The sequence below is a fragment of the Triturus cristatus genome, chromosome 4_2 (genome assembly GCF_964204655.1).
Source record: "Triturus cristatus chromosome 4_2, aTriCri1.1, whole genome shotgun sequence".
In the NCBI taxonomy this organism is placed as follows: domain Eukaryota; kingdom Metazoa; phylum Chordata; class Amphibia; order Caudata; family Salamandridae; genus Triturus; species Triturus cristatus.
In genome coordinates this window covers 302,900,579-302,926,095 of record NC_140586.1, presented here as the reverse complement: position 1 = coordinate 302,926,095, position 25,517 = coordinate 302,900,579, and the positions used below count along the sequence as shown (strand labels likewise).

The 25,517-nt window shown below is 45.4% G+C and overlaps 1 protein-coding gene across 1 annotated transcript in view; it reads right to left on the bottom strand.

Moving 5' to 3' along the window:
- BRINP2 (BMP/retinoic acid inducible neural specific 2) overlaps positions 1–25,517 on the bottom strand; it is a 253,335-nt gene that overhangs the window by 69,245 nt on the left and 158,573 nt on the right. The window contains exons 2-5 of the mRNA XM_085601606.1: positions 22,706–23,019; positions 11,203–11,393; positions 8,022–8,200; positions 1,890–1,995 (exon numbers count right to left, since the gene is read on the bottom strand). Coding sequence (XP_085457732.1) covers positions 1,890–1,995; positions 8,022–8,200; positions 11,203–11,393; positions 22,706–22,944 — 715 coding nt within the window. The 5' untranslated portion in view covers positions 22,945–23,019. The remainder of the gene's footprint in view (positions 1–1,889; positions 1,996–8,021; positions 8,201–11,202; positions 11,394–22,705; positions 23,020–25,517) is intronic.

The following is a 25,517-nucleotide window of genomic DNA, read 5'->3' as shown; positions in this document are numbered from 1 at the left end:
GCATGATCACAGATTCAAGATTCTCTGTGTAGTACTTGACACTTTTCATTTCTGTGCCTACAGATACCTCTTCATTGGCTTACTACTAACCTAACATGCCTCCCGTCTGAGGTCAGACTCCTCAGTCTCACCTCCTTCTGCGTGACAAGGCTCAAAACATTTATAGGTACTACAATACACACCCATTCTTGAATTCTCTGGATCACCCCGCCGCCTAACCTAAACCAGAGGGTGACTTTCAGAGAATTTGCAAGCAGAACACTAAAGAAACATCTTTACTATGGATACAAGTAGAGTTACATTTTGTTGGGCCTACACCAAGGCACTCACTAGCAGGCCTACATTCTATCAGTCACCAAACTATTGCCCAGGACCTGCTCCCATTTCTTGCCTACATTTTTGAATGTGCATGGCCTGACTGGCTTTGGGAGAGAAAGGGATTAAAACAGTCCCAGCCATTGTGAGTTTGCAAAATACTTATCTACTGGGGGCCCTCAGACATGCAACACCTCTTCCTGCTCAGAAAAGTGCTGCTCACCCACTTGCTATGGTAAATGTATTTGTTTGTTTTCCAAGGCAGCACTTAGTTGCCATCAGGTTTTTAAAGCTAAATAAATGTGCTGTGGATTGGACTGGATTGGGCTTCTTATGATGTGGTAACTTTAGAAGTGTATTCTGTGAATTACAATGGTCCTAATCTTTTGTGGGTGGGTGTTTTGTATCAGCATATCCCTACCAACCCCTCCTTCATTTTTCCTCATCCCCACCCAGTTTTGAGTAATTATTCTTCATTTTCATACCACTACTTCGGTCCTGTCTACATTTACTACAAAATAGATACTTAGGTGTGCGGGGATCTCACCATCACCTCACAACAGGGCCGGCTACTCCGCTAAAGCGGAGGAGTGTTGCCCCACTGCTCTTCGAGCAGGAAAAATAAAATGATAATAACGTAGATGTTATCATTTTATTTTTCGCAGGTTCGGGGCTGGGGAAGGGTGCGGTGGGGCGGGGCGTGAGGCACAGGGGGAGGAGTGGTTTGCACACTCCAAATGGGCATGACTGCTTATCCGCCGTCCTGGCCAAACAGTCATACGCACTTTGCATGTTCCCCAACAGGCTGCATTACACAGCCTGGAGAGGAACATGCCCAGGCCCCCAGTCCCCATCTGATTACCGTTCCACGGTGCTCAGACCAATCACAATACTGCTTTGCAGCGTTGTGATTGGCTTAGGGGAGCCTGGGTGCTTCCTGGTTCAGGAGAAGCCGAGGAAGGATGTGGCCGGCGGATGAGGTAAGTGGTGCTTTTTCTATTATTTTATCCCGCCACCCCCCTTGCCCCCGCCCTTCACCCTCATTCCCTGCCAGCCGCTACTGCCTTACAAACAAAATAGGAGAGGCAGAGATTTCCACCGACGGGTTTGGAAATGCATTTCTTAGTACTACATTACATACTACAAAATGCAGTTTTTGAGTCGAGTGCTCTGCTTGCAGGCATTGCAATCCTTAAAATCAATAAATTCCAAGTGCATGGCGCTAAACTGAAACAAAGTTTAGATATCATGACTTACTCACAGTTTACAAACTATACTTATTTTGTTTACTGTAAAGTGCACTGAGACCTAACTTGGTAAGAGCAGCGCTATATGAATAATCATTAAATAAGTAAAAGGAGTTCTTATGGAAAACGTTATACCACTGTAATTATTTTCACCATAGGAAGGCCTATACTGATCCCCATCCTTTGACATAGATTAGTCAGCTAGATTGAACACCACTCTGTCTCTGACACCAGATCTCATCTTCCACCTAGGAGCTGAAGGCAACTATCCTCTATAATGTACTATAATCTCTCTGGACTGAGGACGAACACGCAAGCGGCTCTTACCCAATAGTTGCACCCTGTTCTCAGGACTCTCCACCAGAATGGAACTCACAGAGTCCAGGTTGTCGTAGTTGCTGCAGCCCAAAGGGCCTGTTCTGGTCTCAGTCACCTTGTAGACAAAAGATATGGACATTAAAAATGGAGCACATAAAAGGAAAATGGAGCTAAAAGATTTGCCTCAAATAAATGCAAGATCACAGCCAAAAAACACACAAATTGATGTATTGCGTAGCGTGCATGTAATAGGTGGTTGCATAATAACGGCTGACCAGGGCCATGTGCAGAGCGTTCGGAATCAGATCACCTCCATGAGTTTTTGTTGTTTTATAATGCAACATACCAATAGTGTTCCCATGTGTGCCCTGAAGGGAGTCCCCATAGAAAGGCCAAGGATAAAAAAGCTTGTCATATCAAAGCCCCATCACACCTCAACCCTACAGACGAACACACCGAGGAGGCCAGGGGTTAAGTGAGAATGGACACTGCAACCCATTACTTCCAGCAGTAACTGCACTAAAGTGAGGCAAAATTTGAATAAGCCATGGAGGGGGAATTTTCATTACATCTCAAAGAGGAGGTTACACCTGAGAGGTGAGAAATTGGGCCAACATGGTGATCAAACTCTTAATATGTTTTTATCACACAAGACCACCCAAGCTACATGCTTTCCAGCAAAGCCCTGGTCAATGGGGGACAACCATGTTGGCAAAACCCCAACCCCAAACAAGGGATTTCCCTCGCTTGCTTATGGGGATACTGTATACTGCATAGTTGGCAGAGTTCTATGAGATTTAGGAGTTCAGCCTCTCCCTGCCCCTCCACTTTAAATACATGCACACTTATATGACAGATTGTGTCAGTTTACCATTGAGTGTGTAGTCATGATGACAAAATAAATGACAGAGGATCTTGTTTGATCAATGGCATAGTGGCCCAAGCTTTAAGTTTAGATGCACAGACCTGTCCGACTTCTCTCTAGTCTTTGCAAACATCTATATGGCTAAATAAGAAGTGGATTATGTGCCGCCCGCCTCGGTGCTGTAAGACACATCGAGCAAACCCAAGTCAATACCTCTCAGTTTGGTTTGGACGGGGCATGGAAGAAGATTCCCTACCCTGAGGACCTGAACAACAGTAGAGAGAAAAACGTTCCAACTAGGAGGTCCTTTGGGTTTCAACCTTCACTGCCCTTCCATGTCCCTTGAGGTTATCTTGAGCCTGGAAACTATGAGCAGACCCCAGATAGTGTAACGCAGGCTTCTCACAGCTATGTGGGGAGACATTATATCCTGAAGTTAGTGTGCAGTAGATTATACATCGCCTCCTCCTGTTGGGCCTCAAACCATAGACTGCATTCTGTTTGTTAATTACAGTTGATGAAGAAGGGATAAAAAAAGCACTTGCATACAATGAATAGTAGACTATTACTGGCCATTTATAGCATGAAACTCCCAATTGTTTGGGCTAAATTGGGCACTGCGCTCTGGAAGAGATACATTCCCAGAAGCCGCTTTTCACTACTTAGGTCTTTGTCTGTGGCTCCGAGTTCATATCAGACTCTGTCAGCCTCACACCAAAGCTCCACCTTCTCTTGCAGGATAACTGGACTCTCACAAAATAGAGGGAGATGACAAGGAAGGACTGATTTTGCTTTTCGCAGTCAAAACAAGGTGCTTGCTACTTTGCACCATATGGATGGAGTCTAGTGCCCCTCGCCAATTTCTCGACAAGTTTTTCCCAACCAGCCAATGGCTAGGGACTTCAAAGCAACACAACCTGGATGTCAAAGGCATCATTGGGACACCTTAGAGTAAAACTTGCACTGATATGAAAAAGAAAAGTGGCCCCATGCAACAACTAACAGCCACTGTGGAGAGTGGTGACCTTTGGGGTGCTCTGCAGTTGGCAAGATCACTCCAGGAACAATTGGGCCCGCTTTGCCTGATGGCTTCCCAGAAACCAGAAGGAAGACCATCATGAACAGAAGAGGAGGAGGAGAATCGATTAGAGATCGTTCTGGGTAGCAGCTTGATTCCGGCTTTCCTCTTGCTACCCCTGGCATTGATTTTGCCACCTTTGGTCTCAGGGGTCATGAACATGGCAACAGGAGCAAGAAGTGAGAAGGGCTTTAAGAGGTACGTTTACTTTCTCCAATTTTCACTCTTTATCCTTTACCATACCCCCTGTGTAGAGAGAAGTGCTTTTTTTGTAAAACAATAAGTGCCAGGGCCCTGGGGAGGAGATCACCGCAGCTTGCACCACCCATTTCCACTACCAGCACTGCCAATGACAATACCTACACAACTAGTAACCAGCACACTCCTACAAGTGTGACAATCCAGCCGATTCAAGGCTCCCAAAGCTGTAAGAAAGGCTTGGGCGGCAGATATTAGTGGTTTTGAATTTGGATTGGATTAATAAATAACTGCCGTTCTGCTCATCTCTAAATTACACAAATAGCGCCTCCATGTGGCAGCTGTCATAAGTGCCAATTAAGTGCTGGTGCCGAGCACCGGAAACCACCAGCTCAAATTAAGCACTGGTAGCGAATATGAGCGACGGGTGGGACAAGCGGTTGACTTTGTGATGTCATCTGGGTTCAAAGGGCCTGGGATTTCACTTTTGGCCCCTTGTCATTTTGGTGAATTGAAGCCAAGGAGTCTCTGGCATTGTCACACCAGCACTGCAGCAGCAGGGCATGACACACTAGGCTGACCCCAATTTAAAAGTTCAAAGGGAAAGGCAGAGCTACTTTGCCCCAGGCGACCATTTTAAGTAGGTCACATCCTAAGCCATTATGAGCGCAGTCTCCGCAACGTGGCCGGGCTGGAATCCCAGCGGAATAAAGGGGGGGGGGGGGGGGGCATTTCCCAAGGTGAACCTACAATTGTCTTGCAAACAAGTTTTCCAGTGTGGGCGCATGGACTGTATGCTGTGCAGGCTGTATTATATTTGTATTTTATTTTGCATGTCTTCCAGTGGGTTGTTACCGCTTGTGTGGACTGTGCATTCCCTGCCCGGTCTGCTTCAAGCCAGGCTTGGATCCCTGGTTGGTAGAGTGTATGTTTTTATTGAGACCTATGTTCGAACCAATGGGAAAGGGTGGTACTCCAGTCTTGTGACGTGAAATATGTATTTTCTACAGCACATTACAGCAGAAGCGTTTCTAACACCGCCTGTCCGTTAATTGTATTAGAGGTTTCAATATGTCCGATATCTGCCTCATCAGTAAGCTGGATATATGTCTTATCAGTAATGCACATATCTGTCAGTAAGTCGGATATATGGTTCATGCATACATCAAATATCTGGGTGGGGTAAAAATAAAAGGTATATGTGCCTCTAAGGCAGGTATCTGGCTCATCAATAAGTCAGGTATCTCCTGGGAATGGAGGTGGTGGCGCGGGGGGCGAGGGATCAAAAAAATTAAATAAATAAACGTACCTTCTTCGCCGCTGCACGTCTTTCCTCCGTCCTCACTCTGCAGCACTGGAAGCACCAGGCTCCCGGTTTCTCCCAGCCAATCACGAAATTGCATGAGCAGGATCGTGATTGGTCTGAGCGGCCTGTTAGGCCGCTCAGGCAGTACCTCGGTAGCTGGGCATGTTTTCCACGGGGCTGTGCAACACAGCCCAGTGGAGAACATGCAGAGTGCGCAAGACTGTTTGGACGGCTGTCATACGCACTTAGGGAGTGCAAACTACTCCTGCTCCCTCTGAGGGCTGGGAGCCCAGCCCTGCCCCACCCCACACCTAACATGGTTTGAGCGGCACAGAAAAAGAAATTGATAATAACTTCTTGCTATTATCAATTTCTTTTTCTTTTGCACTGCTCAACGAGCGGTGGGGCGACGCTCCTCCGTCTAAGCAGAGGAGCCGCCACAGGGTATCTGCCTCCTCAGTAAAAGCAGTATCCGTCTCGTCAATATGTCTAGTATGTGGCTCATCAGTAAGTTAGATATGTGTCTCATGAGTAAATCACATATTTGTCAGTAAGTCATGCATCTGTCTTCTCAAATAAATCAGGTGTTTGCCTCATCGATGAGCCATGTTTTTGCCTCATCAATAGGCCTGGTCTCTGCCTCATTTGTAAGTCAGTTCTCGGTCTCATCTGTAGGTTGCGAATTCACTGCAGCAATAATTCAATTTCTGATTAATTTATAAATCAGGTATCTGCCCTGTCAATAAATCAGGATTACCAAGAGTCCATTATACAGGCATTTAACTTGTCAATTCGTAGGGTTTCCACCTAGTCAGTAAGTCAGGTATCTGACATGTGCATACTTCAGGTATGTACTAAGTAATAACTCAGGTATGTGCCTCATCAATGAATCAAATACAAGCCTTGTCAATAAATCTGTTTTCTACTTTGACAGTAAGGTAGGTATCTTGCTTGTGCATAATTAATTTATCAAGCTTGTCAGTTAGCCAGGTAGCAGCATTGCTAGTAAATCAGGGATCTTCCGCGTTAAGATATCAGGTATCCGGCGAGTATACTTTGGGCATCTACCTAATCAAGCCTAATCAAGCCTGCTATGAACTGCTCCAAGGTGTATAATACATTGATATCCTTCAACACAGGCACTGTTGCCAACGACTAACGCCTGCAGAGTTCATTCGCAGAGCGAAATTTGTGAATGGGGTAGATCAACTTTTTCTAAAGAAAAGGATTGCATTCAGTTACCTATAAGTTCTGGTGATGGACAAAGGTGGTTGTCGATCACAGCCCCTCTGTCATAAACTCTCTTTCATGTATATACTTACTTGCACTTCCAATGTGACTATGTGCCTGCAATGGCATTATGATCACACAGGATTACCTAAAAACTATGCGAGAATATGCAGAATCACGCTAGAAGAGTAGTTCTGCATTTAGTGATATTTTCATAGCGCAAAAATATCCCCTTACCTCTAAAATGGACGCAAGGATGCATTTTGCGCTAAGAAATTGTGCTAAATGCAATAGAACACAACTAGCAGTGCAGGGATGTGAGGGGGCATTTTTTGCCAAGAAATAGTGCTATAATCAGCAGAACACAAATAGCAGTGTAGGCAGCCACTCACGCTCATTAAATGTGCATCTGGGATAAGAATTTCCCCCAACTTACTCCTGGCATTTAGCGCTGGTTCCTTACCACAAAATAAACCCTCACGTCCAAAATGGATGCGAGGATGCATTTTGTGCTGAGTAAATAGTGCTAAATGCAATAGAACACGCACAGCAGAATTAGCAGCCACTCAGCCTTGCTAAATGTGCTCTTGAGGTAGGATTTTGTCCTCCAAATTACTCTTAATTATGCGAGGGGGCATAGTTGCGGTATTATCTGTACTTTTGTGTCAAAGAGTAATGTGGAACCATCAAAATTACTCTGATTACTCCAGCGTAATTAAAATTACTCACAGGTCTAAAAAATATTGCATATTACAAGCTAAGCCCTTAAAAATGGAGCATACAATGAAGATTTAGATGCTTCCTCTACCAAAATCCCCACGTCCCTGCATTTTCTTTGGGTTGTCCCCAGTAAATCTCAGCAGGTTAGACCTGCAGATATGTACCTACTGAAAATTGCAGGGGGTGGACTTCATCCCACTTGGAAATAACCAGATGTGGTAAAGTCTGGCCAACTGATTATTCAGAAATTGCATAGGGCTGGGAACTTTCCATCCCAGTAGTAAACAGGGAGAATGGCTAAACACTACAATGAGACTACTGAAATTCCAAAACCTTGCGACTAAGACCATGCTCCTTCCCGCACAGTGCATCTCTGCTTTTAAATCACATTACCAATTCTGGTGGGCCTCTTGGCTGCCATCAGGGCCGGACTGGGAACCGAAACCGGTCCTGGCAAAGAGCTCAGCTGGCCATGGGGGATGGGGCTGGGGGTAGGTGTCTGGCGGCGGTGCTAGTGGTAAGCCTTGTGCCACTTTTGTTGCTGGGGGCTGATATTGCAGCTATGCTCCAAAACCAGCCCCGGTAACAAAAACTGCCTGCGGGGTCTAAAATCTGACCCCACCCTTGCGGCCCACTGGGAAACACCTGGTACCTGCTACAGCCAATCTGGCCTTGGCTGCCATCCTCTTGGGTGCCTAGCCTACCAAAGAGCATACGCCACATTTCACATCCCAGTGGCCTTACCTTGATGGCTGCCGTCGCGATCTGTATATGGTGGAGCCGCCGTAGTGTGCTCTCCCGGTCGATGAAGTAGGAAGCTGCCAACTGGTGTAAGGCCTCCAGGGTCACTAGTGAACTGTTCTTCCCACCCATCTTCCTGCTCAGCCTCTGCTTGTCCACAAAAATGCTGAGTGACTCCTCTCCTGTAGAGATGCAATGTCTGTGAGTGACTCGAGGTGAGACAGGTCTGTTGACATTTCTGCAATGCATTTTTTGCTAAAAAACGATACTCTGCAAAACTCTTACGGTTCTACTGTCAATCAGATATGCAGTCAGGTATTACCCAATATGTCTGACAGGGAAGATGAGTGACCCTCACCCCCCCAATCCCCACCCTACTCCCACTTGCGTAAAGTCCTTCTTGGATACAGAAGAATAACTTTAGACCTGAAACCAAAATGTATCAATACCAGTTATTTACTGAATCTGCAAACACAAAGAAGGTATTTAATGTGTAATAAACAGAAGTGCAGAGCCCCAAGTTTGTTTAGGAGCGCCAATGCCAAATACCAAGGCTGCCTAGACTCGAATCTACCTCACACCTCCCTACACTTTCTGTCTTTTTTTCTCTCTCTTGCAGGTCCTTCTGTTTGTGCTTTGTCGTATTTTTAGGTTTCCTTCCTCCTTCTCCACTTTCTGCCTTTCTCCCTGTTGCTCTGGGTCAAAGTCTGATGATGAAAAATAAGTGTTGGCCCTCAAAATGGAGTGTTGCAGCCCAACACTTGCAACCTCCGGCACAAATTAAGGACTGATTTCTCTTGTTATTAAAGGCCCCTCGGATCTTCAAAAACATGGGAACTTTTGAATTCTAGGCCAGTCATTTTACACAAGGTCTTATTTCCATTCCAACTACCTCACCTAAAAACATGTCCACGGGACAGGTGGACTCAGAAATGTACCCACACAGTCTTTGAGTGTAGTGATATCATCCATGAAGAGATTTGCTTAACAGTACCAGCCTTCATGTGAGCATTACTTGTCAAAGGTGACAGCCAGTATAGAAGGATAGGTATGAACAAGGCATTCAGTGACTACAGTAAAGCAGTAACTAAAACTGATAGATGGGGTTTGAAAGGGAGGGTTGTTACGACCTTGAAAACTGCTAAGAAGTTAGATTTCGTCCCAAGTACTCCAGTGGTTTGTTTCATTTTCATGGGGCAGAAGGCCTGTTTCAGCATCTTTGACCATTTTATTTTTTGGATCTTCAGTAGGAGTTTCCCCTGATGTTTCTCTTATCTCATGGAGTTTGTTATTCAAGTAGCTGGGAAGGTGTATTAAACAATGGGTTTAGAGCGGGGCCATTTTGATCTGTTCCTGTGTTAATAGTGGGCCAATCAGTGTGAACCTCATTACTGAGTGGGGTGATTTGTGGCTATATTTCAATGCATAGCTGTCTCTTCGAATATGTGATATTTGCAGGGTTGTCGGTGTGCATGCATGCTTGCTGGGTGCTTACTGTGTTTGTAAGGAGTCTGTGTGTGATAGACCTGTGTGGTGACTGTCTTTAAGTACGCATAGTTTATGTGTGTCTTTTTTAGGTGCACGGCTCTGCTTTTCTTTGCAGGAGGTTGTGGCGCATCTGCATATCTCTGTAAGCGCCCGTTATGTGTATTTGTATTTTTTCTTATTTTACTTTTCTTATTATCATTGAGTGTTCCTCGATATGTCTAATTGCTTGTGAACAGGATTATTGTGGTGATACACAAGGGGCCCAAATCACAAAGGCATTTTTAGCAATACACTTGTGAATATGGCTGGAGTGTGTATGGTAGGAGTTCACAAAATATACCTAGCAGTTCTAAGCTCATTTAAACCAGTGTTCACTACCACTTCATAAATCAATTACGCAGGTTTCTATCCCATGCTGAAGGTGGGAAGTAGGTGTTACAAGGCGTGGCTAGTCTTATGAGTTTGTAACACAGCCCACAAATTCCTCATAGATCCTTCCCAAACTCTAAACCACATAATTATTTTCCAAGTTTTTCTCGTATTTATTCTGCATATAACAAACCAGCAGAGTTCAATCTGTTACCATCTTTAAGGATTCAATAAATGATCAATGGATTGCGACCACAATTTCAGTCATAAAGCATTGATACATACCAGTCTGAATCGCAGTTACGAGTGGCTGTCCATTTCATGCCCATCTTATTTGTGGGTCAGAATCAGGTGAGGCCAGCACAGGTAAGCGCGGGGGGGCGGGGCGGGAGGGGGAGTCAACAGACAACAAAATAGGATTTTTTCATTTATTTTATATTCCCTATTCTGTCATTGGTCGACCCCCTATCCGCCCCGGATCACTGCGCTTACCTGTGCCGGCCGTGCCTGGTGAGAATGGATCGCAAAACCCATTTAGTGGGTCATGAAGGCTTTTCTGACTCGCAAAATGGGTTTAGTGCATTGTACGTGAAAGGTTCGCTTTCTAAAACCCTGTCACTCTGGGAACTCCAGGGTTTGCAAACACAAATGTAGTTAGTATATCTAGACCCCACTGCCTACGCGAATTCAGTTCCAATTTAAATATCTGTTTCTATGGCAATGTGCATGCCATCTACTGTTTTCTGAGTGTCAACATCTGAATAGCATGTCCAGAGCCGGCCTGTTATATTGGCAAATAACATCATTCTTGCATAGTCCATCTACAAGGAATGCACACCCAGGAGGTAGCGCCTTCTTGCTTTCAGCAGCAAAGGCTGTTGAACTCTTCTTTCCACCTAAGGTCTCCACCCTCTTTTATAGTATTCTGGAAACATCAAAACATCTGGCTGCTCACGTCATAGTCAGCCTTCTATCTTTTAGTTGGAAACAATGAGCACCGGTGCTACGGCGTCAAGATCCTTTGCTGATCATGCGCTTTTACAATTGTAGTAAAAAATAGGGAAGTATAAATTTACTATTTTTAACTCCACATCCATGTATTCTCAAGTACATATATGCCGAGTTATGTATACAAAATCTATACATACTTACCTGTAGATATTTGTGTTCTCAATCTCAATATTATGGTATAGGGATCTCCCCAACACATTATTCAGCACACACATCACTATTTACAAATAAATTATAAAAAAAAAATCAGAACATGACACATTTATAATTTGGTGATATAGGGATGGGCCATGTGTTGCATCCACCAATGACTTACCTCCAAGTGTGGCGGAGAGCAGGAAGTGAGTACCATATTTCTTTATGAGGGTCTCAGTAATTTGTTCAATCGTGGGCCTCCGTCCCAGGAGGCGGATGTTGCGCACAAACTCCGGTGCCAGAGGCAGGGGCAACGCAAAGATATCCTTCCGCTCCAGGACCAAGTTGTTCACCCTCCAGCGGCCAAACTCCCTGGAAGGAGAGCAAGGAAAGGTGGTTTAAGGAGTACATCAGTGACATAGGAAGTCCAACTGCCAGGGTTATCTAGGCTAGTTTTAGTTGAGTTCATGTGACGTTGCTTCCTGTGATATAAAAATGAAAGCGAGAAACGAGGTACCAAATGAAGTATAACATAATTTCTGGTACTATTCTTATTTTGAAAAGTTGGCACTGCTGGTGAAGGAGGATGAGAGAAACCGTTCTCCAGCAGAACAGGGACACCTCATCAAACTGCCGGTGTTTTCTGCCCTTCTGTACCTCAATTTGTTTATTTAATCCAATGCCATCCATTTATTTTATTTTAAATAATATTTTGAATTATTTTATAGAGCAAGTTAATCCACATCACCGTTGATACAGAGTCACCGCAAGTGCGATGTACATAGAAGCAAATAAGCCAATTTCAAAGCAAGTAGCAGGGATAACCTAATAAATTCCATGTGGTTGTGGGAGTTCTTGCTCCTGTATCAGTAGGTTTGTTGAATGCTCCACAAGTTTATCGCCAGAAGGCAGTCAGTGGCGGCTCGTGCAGGTAAGCATGGTTGGGCGGGGGTGGGGGGCTGGAAGTGACACATGAAGGGATAGTGAAAATCAAATAAATAAAACCACTTACCTTACGCTCGCCGCATCGTTGACTCGGTGATGCTGCGAGCGCAAGGTAGTGGTTTTATTTATTTAATTTTCACTATTCCCTTGTTTATCACATCCACCCCCTCACCCCTGCCCTGCCCCACTGCGCTTACCTGCATGAGCCGCGACTGAGAAGTGATAGCTTGCAACACTTATTTGGATGCGCGGCAACCTCCAACAGTGTGCTCTCAAAGTTGTACTCCCTGTGAGTATGTCAGATTTTGTTGTGCTTTTGAGGGCAGCCCCTTACTATGTACATCTCCTTTTCCATCAGTGCACAATGGCCCATGGCCCTATGCCACTCCTGGAGAGTGGGGGCATCTTGGAGATCTAGCTACCTGATGCTGCATAATCAAATGCCCTCATGTGTGTCCCCGACCACACACCACCCAGTTTTGAGAGCTATACATTATCCCACTCTCTAAAGTCACATGCCCTGCCTGCACTAGCCAGCCATTCCCCAGTCCCAGCAGCGTTTCCTGCATGGGTATCTTGAACCAGTGTATGTAGTGCAGGACTGAAGTGGGGGGGGGATTCAGCAAAACAAAGAATAATGTAGTCAAAATATGTGTGCAATATTAACATGCAGACTTAAATGCGCAAAATGTGTTTAAAAATGTGCACAATTGTAATAGTTAGCCATACTTATTAGTGCTAGGTCGAAAAAGGTTTAAAGCAGCATTGCTTAGCAAGTAGTTTAACAAGATGTGTAGAAGCATGCATAAAATGCTTAAATCTTGACCATTAAATGATCATGTTTTTAGTACTGAATAAAAGTTTCACAGAACTGCAAAGTGTTTCTACTTATAAAAAGAAGGGATTTGTTTAAAATATATCAGTTTGGTAGGCTTATGAAGAATAATTACAGATAGAACGCAGCACATAAACCAAACTTGACCTCTTTTACCATACTTGGTTTACTGCCAAGGGATGATGTTGTGTTGATATTTTTCTCTTGATACTGCAGATCTTTCTATTTCTACATAGCTCATTGTTGGCTAACATGCAAGTTGCTTTCATTGAAGGTTAAATATGTAGTCTCACTCCTGAGTAAGAAGTCCTAAATGGGAAAATGCCTCAGGTGTAGTTTAGAATGAAATAACATAGTTTCATTCTTAGAGATTACTGTCTGTGGACCATTGTATTTGTGTGAGAAGAAGAGGAGTGATCCTGTTCCTAGGAGAACACCAATAGCTGATTGTATGAGAGGAGGAGAAGATGCAACATGAACTGCAACATCGTTTTCAACTGCGTATAATAATGCATGTTCCTAGAGTAGACCACCATGCTTTTACCCCACTTGCTAGACCATTTTCCAGACCTTATTTGCTGTTTGCGGTTGCTACTGCTACTGCACCTTCACCCTCCATATTCCTCATTGTTTTGAGACTCTACTGAGTTTCGTGAACCTCTCTTTATGGGAAGTTCTGCTTTGTTGATTGATTATTGGCTACTGAATCTGAGCTTTATGCTTGATCTCACACTCTCAACCTTGAACTCTTCATGGGCTCCTTCTGACACCTTTTTTCCCCATTCTTAGAATAGGGATTCTTCCGTTATGGAAAACGCTTAATACATTGTTATAATTTCAAATTAACCATTTTAAAATCAATTTCTGTTAATGATTGATGATTAAAACTAACATGATTAAAACTTATGATTTTGAATAAGGGTGATTTACTAAATCTTGAACAATAAAACCCTTAGAAACTTTCTATTAACTCTCATTACTGACTGAACTCAAGGTAAAGATTGCTATGACTATTTATGTGATGATTTGCTCCTGATCTGCTCAAAAACAACGTCCAAGGTGCATGCGACCTCAACATTGAACAGAAAGCGGGGATCAGCCCTGTGTGAGATAGTTAACTAGGTTAATTTAAACTGATTTCCTCTCCAGCAGGGGGCTTTGCCATGCCCTCAGGATTGCTCTCGTGGCCTCCGGCAGGGATGGCTAGGTCCCCGAGCTTTATAGATAATGGAGGGCCCCTTTCTCCCTGAGCTGTGCGGTTTCTAAATGGTAGGTCAGATCCTATCTGTCACCAAATAGTCAGTCCTTGATGGCAAGCATATGCGCTGTCCAATAATAGAGTAGAAGATGTGTAGCCCCTAAGCCACCATCATGTGTGTAATATGCACTGTTTGAAGAATATTCTGGGTTGATTACTGGCTCTAGGAACCTGTCTCATCTTAAAGGCTGATAAGGATATTTCAAATGGGAATTTCTGCAGTACATACAGCCAGTGCTAAGCTTTATTTAAAATGCCCAGAATGCATAGGGGGAGGGAAGCCCACTTTTTGAGGTCCTGGTGGGTCATTTTTATAAGTGGATCTAAGCTCTGTTCCCAATAGGTGGATTGGTCCAGGGAGATGTGCATACCTAGGTATTTAATCCTGTTGTGTCAGACTGCAGCTGTGACAGCTTGCCCCAGTTGCTAATCTCACCCCAAGTGGAACCACCACCAACTTGGCCCAGTTTACAGCCAGGCCCGAGGCCAAGCCATATAACTCCAGCATTTTCATCATATGGTCCCATGTTTTTGCCAGGTTATTGGGCATGACCCTTTCCTTGGGGGATTTCCCTGAAACCTTTTGCTTTTTTGCACCTGTTTTTTTGGCAACTCTTTTTTCACGACCTTAGGGCTCTTGGCACTTTCCCACTGTACTGCAGTGGGAAAGTGCACACACCCTTCCTACACATGCCAGCATAAGATGCATACTTGAATGGTTTAGGTGTCGTACCTGTGAGTGCCCTGTAAAAAGATACATCACATACCCAGGTAGGGTACTGCACTGGCTAGTAGTGGTTTGCCGCACTGATTGTGCCACCCACCGGAATAGCCTGTCAAACATGTCTCATGCTCAGGTTGGCCTTTCTCACTCAGGAGTTAACTTTGAGGGATACTTTCACTACCGCCAGAGAAGCCCTAGAGTAAATCTTGAGAGATGGAGCTTGGGGTAGGTGAGTGGCCGCGCAGGTACACCTGCGTGTTCACTGCCTGGGTAGGGACGAACCCTCAAGTGGGTGTTCCCTACCTACGTTGTCATCTTTCTCCATGGGACACCTCCAAGGTGTGGCTGATTCTCTTATTGTGGCCTTGCGGCCTGGGGTACTTTCCCACTGTAAATGTAGTGTGAAAGTGTGTGCGCCCTTCGTACGTTCGTTAGGAAGTGGTGCTTACCTCTGGATTCCAAACATAGGTCAGGTCTGCAGATGTTTGCACTTGCACCTACGTTGTATTAAAACATGTGGTAGGCCTGCCATTGCAAGACGTTGTGCGTACTCAGGAGGGAGGTGTCAAGCATATAAAAGTCTATAATAATCTGCAGCATCTTTATGCTGTCATCATTCGGTCCTCAATGTCACATACTGTGATGATGACCACTGGGCCATGCTCCTTGGTTGTCAGTCAGTTTCACAATTTGCCCACTTTGTCCTCGGTCTCATATAGCCTTCCACGAGAGGCCATCCATAGGCTTCTTTTTTTTCACTGATACATTATTTAGTTGGGACCTGGCCAGTTTGATGTCGTCCACAAGGTTAGTTTAGCAAAAGTTGTGTATCTTGAAGTCAAGATGCCGTATCCTTGTTTCAAGTGAGACCATATCTGCCTCTCTGTGCCTATTTCAGGCCCTGACATGGAACATAGCTCGTCCGCTTATAATCGCTGTGAATGCACCACAGAGGCATTCAGCCAAGCCTACTGAGTTAGTATTCAGTGTAAACAATTCTTGTGCATCCTAACAGTAGGTCCTCTATTAGTTCACTATCTGTTAACCACCAGGCTTTAGTCTCCATAGGCTAAGGATGAGCTCCTTGCTCCAGTATAGCTGGAGGAGAACCAGGGAAGGGTCAGGGGATCCCCCAACGGCAAGTCCACCCCACCCCGTCCTGAATATTGGTCATGGGAGAAAGTAATAGTCAATATGGGAGAAATAACAGTGCATCCCCACTCTTCCCCTCATGCCACCAAGGCCAAAGTCTGCAAGTCTAATACCATCACTTTCAAAGTATGGGTGCCATGTTTAAAGTGCTGGCAGTGTTCAGAAAGGGGTGCCATTCCAAATGTAATTATCCCATTCAATCTTGTTAGTTCCACAAGATTCTAGATTGAACTGGGGCAGTGGACATAGGTCTGGTATGTCCATAAGATGAGGAAAGGGTTTCACCTTATGGTGCCACCAACAGGGTTAGCGAAGAGAAGATCCACTGGAATTATGCGATTGTGCAGCCATGGTATTTTCTGCATAATGATGGATTTGCCGCAATCACCTCATTATCCATCATCTGCTGCATAATTCGCAGATTTTATCAAAAAACAAAATTTCAAGCTCAAATGGATCAAAAGTTACTAAAAACAGGCGGCACCTGTTGCAGCTCAGTGGAATGCCCTTCAAAAACATTGACTGGTCACCTTTCAGTCGCTTGTTTCTGTAATTGGGTATTAAACTGGTTCTAATGGGGTGAAACCCTTTCCCAGACATTGTTAACATTACAAATGACAACTTAATGAAGCAATATTATCACAAAATGTGTCACATTATGCCACAAAATTTGCCTTTCCTTTCTGAATAATGTAGTCAAAACTGTTGCACATATTTTGATCCTCCCCTGTCGCATAATTCCTGTGGTCCTGACAAAAAGCAGAATTATGCAGCTGGAACCTTAAATATGGGTGGTGGGGAGAGGGAGGAGAAGGATGGCCCATACTCCACTCAGTGTTCCCGTATAGGGCAAATCCAAGTTTACTCCAGAAGACACAGGAGAGGCGGTCCTGACACCCGAGGAATGATTCTTAATGCTATAGAGTTACTTTTTGGCTTCTTGATATCAAGGCTCCCTTTCCACAGACTTGATTTTGTTTTAGTCAACAGCACTTTGCATACCGGGAGTTGTAGGCAAGACATTTCAAGTTTGTATTTATTTTTGATATAGGACTTGCGCAGACAAGATATTGCACAATAAATTTATGTTCGTTCTACCCAATTCATTTATAAAACTTCGATCAAGCTCAATAAACATTCAATAAATATGAGCATATTAAAAATCGTATTTGCGATGAAAGGAGATGGAGGCGGAATTATTATGTCCAGCTCCTGTTTACAGTTTCTGATGTTGTTGACCAGAAGCATGCTTCGGGAAAACAAATAAAAAATTCTCAAAATCTTAGATCATCATGCCACAGTGCAGCCCTTTCTGTATATTGGAAATGTTTCCATCTTCCTGTGCTCACTCCCAGAGTGAGTCCTCCTCCCACAAACTGCGAAGCAATTTTTAAATGTCATCATTCAGCAAGAGCTGTAAAATGTTTTGTGTTTTCCCAGTCTTTGAACTAAGAATAGACTGGGACAACCAGGGAATTTCAGAACATTAAGTCAGGTCAGCAGAATACGGTACTTAGGGCCTGATTTAGAGTTTGACGGACGGGTTACTCCATTGCATATGTGAAGGATATCCCGTCTGCCATACTACAAGCAGTGGTCAAGGTGGGCGGGATCTGAGGGGCATGCCCATACTTTTATCATTTAAGGAAAACAGGTCCCTTGTTTTTTTTATGAAAAGAGAACCGTCCCTGGGCGGGTAATTCCGACAGTCGAAATGCCCCAGCAGAAGTGTAAGGCAGGGAGTCTCCTGTGCTGTGAACCCAAATGAGGGGCAGACAGCTATACAAACCTTCTTGCCAGGGTGCCAGTTTACCTAAAAGAAATGAAAATGTGCGCAACTGGTGAGTTTGCAAATTTAAATGGTGTTTGGAAGCCGGTATTGGCTTTAATTGATTAAATCACTTGAAGCTTCCTGATGGCACAAATGTATTCTTTTAGAGTGGTATTGCAAGGGAGTTACCAGCTCCTAGACTCCCCTGCGGCCAATCCTGACGCTGCTCTTAGGCATGAGAACAGCATCAAAATATGCCGGAGCTCCCTGAATTTGTACTCCCAGTGAACCTCGAAGCCTGTGCCTACTGTCTCCAAACAGGCAACGCACCTCAGGTTTGAGAATGCTTCAGTGCGCATGTCAGTTTGACCCTCCCAAAACGGCCAGCCAAACCCATATGCGTACTGTTACCAGTGCATACCCCTGTCACCCCCTGGCCCCACCCTCAAAGATTCTGCTGCAAAGGAAACATAAAACGACAATAAAAAGTGTTTTATTATCAGTTTATTTTCCCTTTCCTGACGTTTTTGAGGCAGCTGGGAGGGGGGGGGGGGGCGACGCTCCTCCAGCCGACGCTGTGTAACCCCTCAACCCATAATAGGAGTCTCAAAGGGGAATGTACGCAGACATACAGGAAACGTAAGCCTTGGATGGCACCAAGGAGCTGGCAGACGGGCAGACGCCTCCGTCATCGCCAACCCATGCCCTTGAGAGCGGTTCCATCCGTTGTGCTTCCGTCACCAGTGTGCCCTTTGAGACGCCCAGGGCCCGGGGGTGTCACTGCCTCTGGAAACAAGACATCACTCGTCCCCCTGAGGCTGCGAGTCCCATGGCAACCACCCAGCGCTACTGTATCTGTGGGCAGGCAGCAGCTGGTGGGGCCTGGCAGCACACGGAGCCCTGGCAGGGCAACTCGAGACCCGGTCCTCTCTCCCTCCAGTTGTTGTATTGAAGGCCTGGCGTCACCTGCGCTCGCTGGGTCACACGCTTGTCTCCCACACACTCGCCTGTCACGTTTTCCTACAGTATTACAGCCTCTCTCCCGCTGCCCTTCGTTTCCTTCTGGTATTCCACGCCTGTTTCTATCCCTTCATACCTTTCTCTCATCTTCACCTTCTCTCTTCGTCCGCCTGTCTGTAGTCTTCCCTCATGTCACTTAACCCCATCTCCGCTACCCTCCCTCTCTCTCCCGCACACACTGGCTCTCCTCTCCTCTGTCGTGCTCCCCTTCATTTTCTCCCCTTCTTTTGCTTTGAAGGCTCTTTACATCCGCCTCCATTTTGCTTCCTCTCTTTTCTCCTTTCCTTCACTTACGTACAGTTTTCTCTGGCTTCTATTTCGAATGTCCATTTTACCATTCCCCTATATATCTCTCCCACAAACGCAATTTTTAACACGCATCTGCTTATCTTCTGCCCTCTATTGCAGGTGTTTCCCCACCTTCCCAATTTCTTTCTTCCGTGCTCATTCTCACAATGATTCCCTTTTATTTCCCTGTCTCTCCCCCACCACATTCTAGCCCTTTCTTCTTTCTCCTTCTCTCTGTTCGCCTCCCTTCTCTCTAAAGTTTTCTTTCAAGTTCCTGTCATCGCTCTTTGCAGCACGCGCTCCTTTCCATCTCCCCAGCCCTCACATTTAGATTGGCTCTTTTTTCCTTGTCATCCAACCCTCCCGTCACTCTCTTGGACGTCTCTCCTTTCTATCCCCTCCTTCTCTGTCTTTCTCTTCTTTTACTGTACGTCTCTCCTGTTTATCCTCTTTCACTGACCAGTTCTCCTCATTCATCTCAGTCCACCACCCGCCCCCGTTATTCCTCACCTTTCAGTCGCCCTCTCTCGTTACTCATCACTACTCGCCCTCTTCTCTCACCTTCATCATATACACTTCTGGTCCGTCCCATTTCAGTTTTTTAAAAGTCTTCTACAATTTCACACAGATCTTCTCTTCTTTCGCTCCCACGGACCTCTCTTCTCCCCAACATCTTTCCCTGACCTGCCTTTCTTTCCTGATCCCTCACTGGCCTTCTCTTATTCTCTCTCTCCACAAGTATCCTCTCCGGACCACATATGGTACTGACCTTTCTCTTAACCACTCTTTCATTGGCCATCTCTGTGACAGACCCTCGCCTTTCCCCCATCTCTCACTGGCCCTCCCACTCGCACCCCATTTCTCCTGTCCATCTTCTCTTTTGCACCCTCTCGATATTTCCCTCTATCTCTCGCTAGCCCTCTTTTCTTTCCCATTACCCCACTAGCACTCTCTCCTTCCCATTTCTTTAAAAAAAAAAATCTCTTCCTACCCTGTCTTTCAGGCCCTTTCTACTTCCCCACTCTGTAACAAGCTTCCCTCCTTCCACTGCTTGCACAGACGCTCACTCCATGCCCCCTCTGTCAGTCAAACTATCCTTCCATTCCCTTTGCTCTCTGACCTTCTCTCATCCCCACCCCCTCTTCAGGGTCTCCCAAACCTTTCTCAGAGAGCCTTCTTGAGTTTTCTCTTCTAGTGGTGCCATCACAAGATGTCGGTGACTCATTGCAGCGGTGTATGGTGGAGAGGAGTCCTGCGCACCAGAGTCTCCTAAATCCCCGTCTATGGGTTGAAGGTCAGAAATCTCATATGCAGTGTCGGACGCCGCAAAAGTAAAGTGAGGGATTAAGGGAGACGGGGAATCATAACAATTAAAAAAACTTACCTGTCGCCGACGGACGCCTCTGTGGCTGTCTGAGGTCACTGTGAAAGCACAGGCTCCCCGCCCAATAAAAGAGCTGCTCTCATGCCATACCTAGCATGAGAGCAGCGCCAGGATTGGCCTGGGCAGGCTGGTCTGCCGCTCAGACAGTGCATGGGAGTCTGTGCTGTTTCTCCAACCTGGCTGTGCAACATAGCTGGGTTGGAGAATAGAAGTGTGCATGTCGGTTTGGCTGGTCTAAGACGGCCGGCGAAAGTGACATCCACGCTTTACAGTGACCATCACTCTTCCCCCTGCCATGGCCAGGCCCCACCCTGCACTGGCAATGGTCAGTCAGTCACAGAAAAATAAAATTATATTATTGTTTAATTATCATTTCATTTTTCTATGATTGACTTTGACCTGTGAGGCGACACTCCTCCGCCATTACGGAGGAGCCGCCCCAGCTCATATAAAAAAAATGGACCCGAAACAATATACACTTCACAATATCGACTACCACTCTATAGAGAAGAATATTATATCCGCAACAAAGTAGACGTGGAGTTAAGAATAGTAAATCTGTACTTACCTATATAGGACTACACTGATGACAGTAGTCTTGGTGTATCCATGCTCGTTGTTAAGGCTCAGCTACCTTATTTTCACTACGCAGATTCACAACACCTAATAGAAATGGATGCTCTGGTTTTACCATTGACCGCCAGGGCCACTCCATCCCCACACCCCCCTGGTGCTGCCTTCCTTCTGTTTACCTGCTCCGCTGCTCGCCCGGCGGTCCTCTTGTGGCTTGCCTCTCCCCCTGCTCCCCCTGCGTGCTGTTCATCTCCAAGCTAGTGATAAACAGCACAAGGGATGCGTCTTTGTATTGAGTGACTGCTCTGCCTGTCCGGCTCAGCGAGCTGGAGCCAGAACTAAGTAGCTGGAGACCTCAGTGACCTATGGGAAATGGATGGGTTTCCAGTGAGCAGTTTCTTCCCAAGGCAAGGTCAGTGTGCCGACTCAGTCCGGGGAAGCGTCAGTGGTTGGAAGACACCCTTCCTGCTGCTGCCTCACAAGTGAGTCCCCCCGTAGCGTCTCCATCTCCAATGTTGGCACTCACACTCCTGGGCACAATGGCGTCCCAGGCCCTTCTCTATGCCCTCCAGGCACCTGCCAGGACCTCTCCTCTCCGGCTGGTATAGCCCAAATTACAGAGCTATGCCCCTGCTAGGAGCTCTTATGAGTTGAATGTGTTAGACTCCACACTAGGCCGGGGTTAATGTTAAATTATGCTGGAGTAATTCATATTAATCTGTAATTTTAAATATGCTTGCTATGCGGAATTCCCAAATGTACTCCTTACGCCAATAATTACACGCACTTGGCATACAAAATATTACACTGGGCGTGTATATGTGGGAAGAATTTACCGCAAACACACAGGAACAGAAGAAAGTGAGTGGCTGTTCTTAGTGGTGCTTTTATTGTATTGCACATTTTTAGTTCAAAATCCGTCCTCGTCAATTCCTTCTCCTGGTAAAATATAGTGCAAAGTGACAGACTTGCATTTCACATAATTAGGCATAATTTTGTATTATTTTGCTGAAATTTCACGTAATTACACAGAAGCAAACTACTTGAATTTTGCACACCTTTAATCTATGTTGCTAAGTGAGGCGTGCCCACTACTCTTCCGGTTTGAGGCCTCAACACCACTCCCACCACTACACCTTTCTAAATGTGTGTGGTGGGGAAGGAGGGAACTGCTGTTGTCAATGTGCACTTTTGCACACTGCATTCCTCCCTGTACTCTGTAGTTCCCCTTATGGCACCTGTCCTCCACTCATGCACTCATTTCTACTTCTTGCACCCGGTCTTTCACTCTTTTGAACTCTACCTTGCTCCCTCTTGTGCCCTACCTTTCTCCTTATGCAAACTGCCATCCTCCCTCTGGCCCCAGCTCTGCCACTGGCACCCTGTGATTCCTGGGCGCCCTCCACTCATCCTCTAGGGCCCTGTGCCCTTTGCACTCTACACTCCCCCCTTTACTCTGTGCTCTCCCCTTACCCATGATCACTCCTATATTTATATATTTATTGAGTGAGATGGTGTTCACCAAGCTTCACTAACATACAATACTGGTAGAGCATAGGTAAGCTTCCCTAACACAAAGAACAGTTACAGTACAGGTGACAAAAGTAAATTTTCCATGAAACAAGGTGACTAGCAGTATGAGGGAGGTTAGGTTAACAATTTGTTTACATTGTATCCAAAGCCGCCCTAGGCCATATAAGAGCACCATGCAATTCGCGATTACAATTTGCTCACCTGTAAATCTTGTACCTAGTGGTGAATCCCTGACGGTGGCGCTCCACAAAGTCTGTGTACTCTTGGGAACGGTGGAAGGGCCCGCGGTCGGTGAGCAGCCAGTCCAGTGAGGCCCTCGCAGCGACAGCATTTTGGCTGGTGAGAATGGCCGCGATGGCCAGGACACAGCAGACTTTGACGGATGCCCATAGGAGCATTGGCCAGCCCCAATCACAGGGAGCGATCCTCTGCCGCCTCATGCTTCTCCTGCAGGGGAGGAGTCTTCATTATCTCGCCCAATGGTGCCCGCTCCCGCTCGGGGCCGGCCCCGCCTCCTGTGTGGGGGCAAGGAAAAGGGAAATAGTTAGAGACATAGGTGTAGGCTAGGTCACAAATGTCAATGGAGGAAAAGCAGCAAGTACAGGATAAGAAGTAACATTCTAAGATCCTGGATCAAAGCCTTTAACTTGTTTCCATCATCCGGAGGAGCTAAGTTTTAGGTCTCGGTTAGACAGTGCATATGCTGTCTTGAAGAGACGTGTTGTGTTCTATCTATGGGTTTACAGGCCTCCCATCACCAACCATTGGTAAACTTCAGCGTCACTCATTTTTTTTAATGCCATTTGTTATGGCATACGGGCGTGATGCCCTTTTCTTGTGTTCAGCCCCCCCAAAACGCATGGACCAAGTACATGTCTCCTTACACTGCTCTCGGTTTGCGGAGCTATTTTTTTCTTTGGAGTACATGTGTTTACATGTCATCTCCCTTTGTGCACACACACCCACGTACCACTAAAATACATGCACCTGTACAATAAATAATGCATTTCTTAAAACGTTTTTGAAACATGAACAGCACTTGTTTTTTTTTACACAATACAATGGTATTGGAGTTCTCACTCCCTCCTTCATTTTGCAGAGCGCAAACACAAGCCAATGGTATTGGAGCTCAAGTTCCATCCTCTGTCTTGCCATAGTCCCCTTGTACACATACACACATACCACTAAAATGCATGTGTGTTCATAAACAAATGCATTTCTTAAAAAGATGTTAAAATACGAACAGCACTTGTTTATTTTTTTTACACAATACAATGGTATTGGAGTTCTGACTCCTTTCTTCATCTTGCATAGCGCAAACACGTGCCGATAGTATTGGAGCGCAAGTTTCGTCCTCCGTCTTGCTATAGTCCCCCTTGTACACATACACACATGCCACTAAAATGCATCTGTGTGTTCATTAACAAATGCAATTCTTAAAAAGATTTCAGAATACGAACAGCACTTTTTTTTGTTGCACAATCCAATGGTGTTGGAGTGCTCGCTCTGTCCTCTTTCTTGCCATAGTGCGAACATGAGGCAATGGTATTGGAGCACCACATTACACAATGACATTCATTTTTGTTGCTCATCCTGCTTCAATTAAGGTATTTTTCCCCCTTCATTGTTGATTTCTCCCACCCTCTCCTGTCGTTGCTTGCCCATCTCCCCATCCCCTCCTGCTTTCCTGCTTGACCCATTGCCCCATCACCTCCCTCATCGCTGCTGCTTTTTTTTTTGTTGCACAATACGCTGGTATTGGAGCACTTGTTCCTTCCTCTATCTTGCCACAGTGCTAACACCAGCTGATGGTATTGGAGCGCTTTAAGCGCTCACAAGTTAGATTACACAGTAATCCTTTCCAACCACCAATGGGACCATTCCAACCACCAGTATTCCCAAACAATTTCAACAACCAGCCTTTTTTAGGGTTTGGCCGCGGGTGCTCCAGAGGGAGACGGCAAAACCAACAGGCCCAAGTCCACTGGAGCCCCCCTCCATCATCCAGGAGTCTACGCAGCAGCAAGAAGAAACCGCTCGGTCAACCCGGGACCAGTGCGGAAACGGATTAGTGATAATCAAAGCTCAAGATCCTTAACTTTGGATGAACAGAGAGTTCTAAATAGAGGTCTAGGTTTCGTCTCTACCTTCAGAAGCGATCCCTTCCAGACCCACTGTGAGCTGGCTAAATTCTTTCGAAAAATCTGTTTACTTTTTTTCTTCAAAAAAGAACGAGATGAATCCATAGACTCAGTTGACACCAACACTGGTCTAAAAAAGCGATCTACCTTTAACCCCCCGGCACATTAAATACCAGCACAAGTTCTCACGTTTGAACAAGCTGTGAGTGAAGATGTCATGGCACTTTGTAATAAAGAAGATAAATCATTTTGTAATCTCCCCAAAAATGAACATGCAGCTTTACGTAGTCTTACATCAGATGACCGGATCATTATCAAACCGGCCGATAAGGGTGGAGCAATTGTGCTGCTTGATACAGATATCTGCCGCACAGAATGCTTGAGACAGTTAGCCGATAGGAAATCTTATCTCCCTCTGAAAGAAGATCCTACAGAGAGAATAAAGAATAGCATCTCCAGTATGATAGAAGAGGCATTGAGCGAAGGATGGATCACTGCACAAGAAGCAGCTTTTTTACAAACAACACATCCGGTTATGCCTTATTTTTACGTACTGCCCAAAGTACATAAACTACAGAGGCCACCTCCAGGACGCCCTATTATATCGGGCCTTGGCTCGCTGTTGGAACCGCTTTCCACCTTTGTAGACCACTTTTTGAGACCAATGGTCAAAGAAATGCCAAACTTTTACAAGGCACTAAGGATGTGCTACGGATTTTACCAGAAGTGGATTTCAATTTGTAAACGGATGTTTTGGTTTCCTTTGATGTAGAGTCTCTCTACACCTCAATCCCTCAGGATTAGACACTGGCCGCCATTACATTACTGTTAACTGACAGAGAATTGGATTCCATCACTCCAGTGCATTTTAT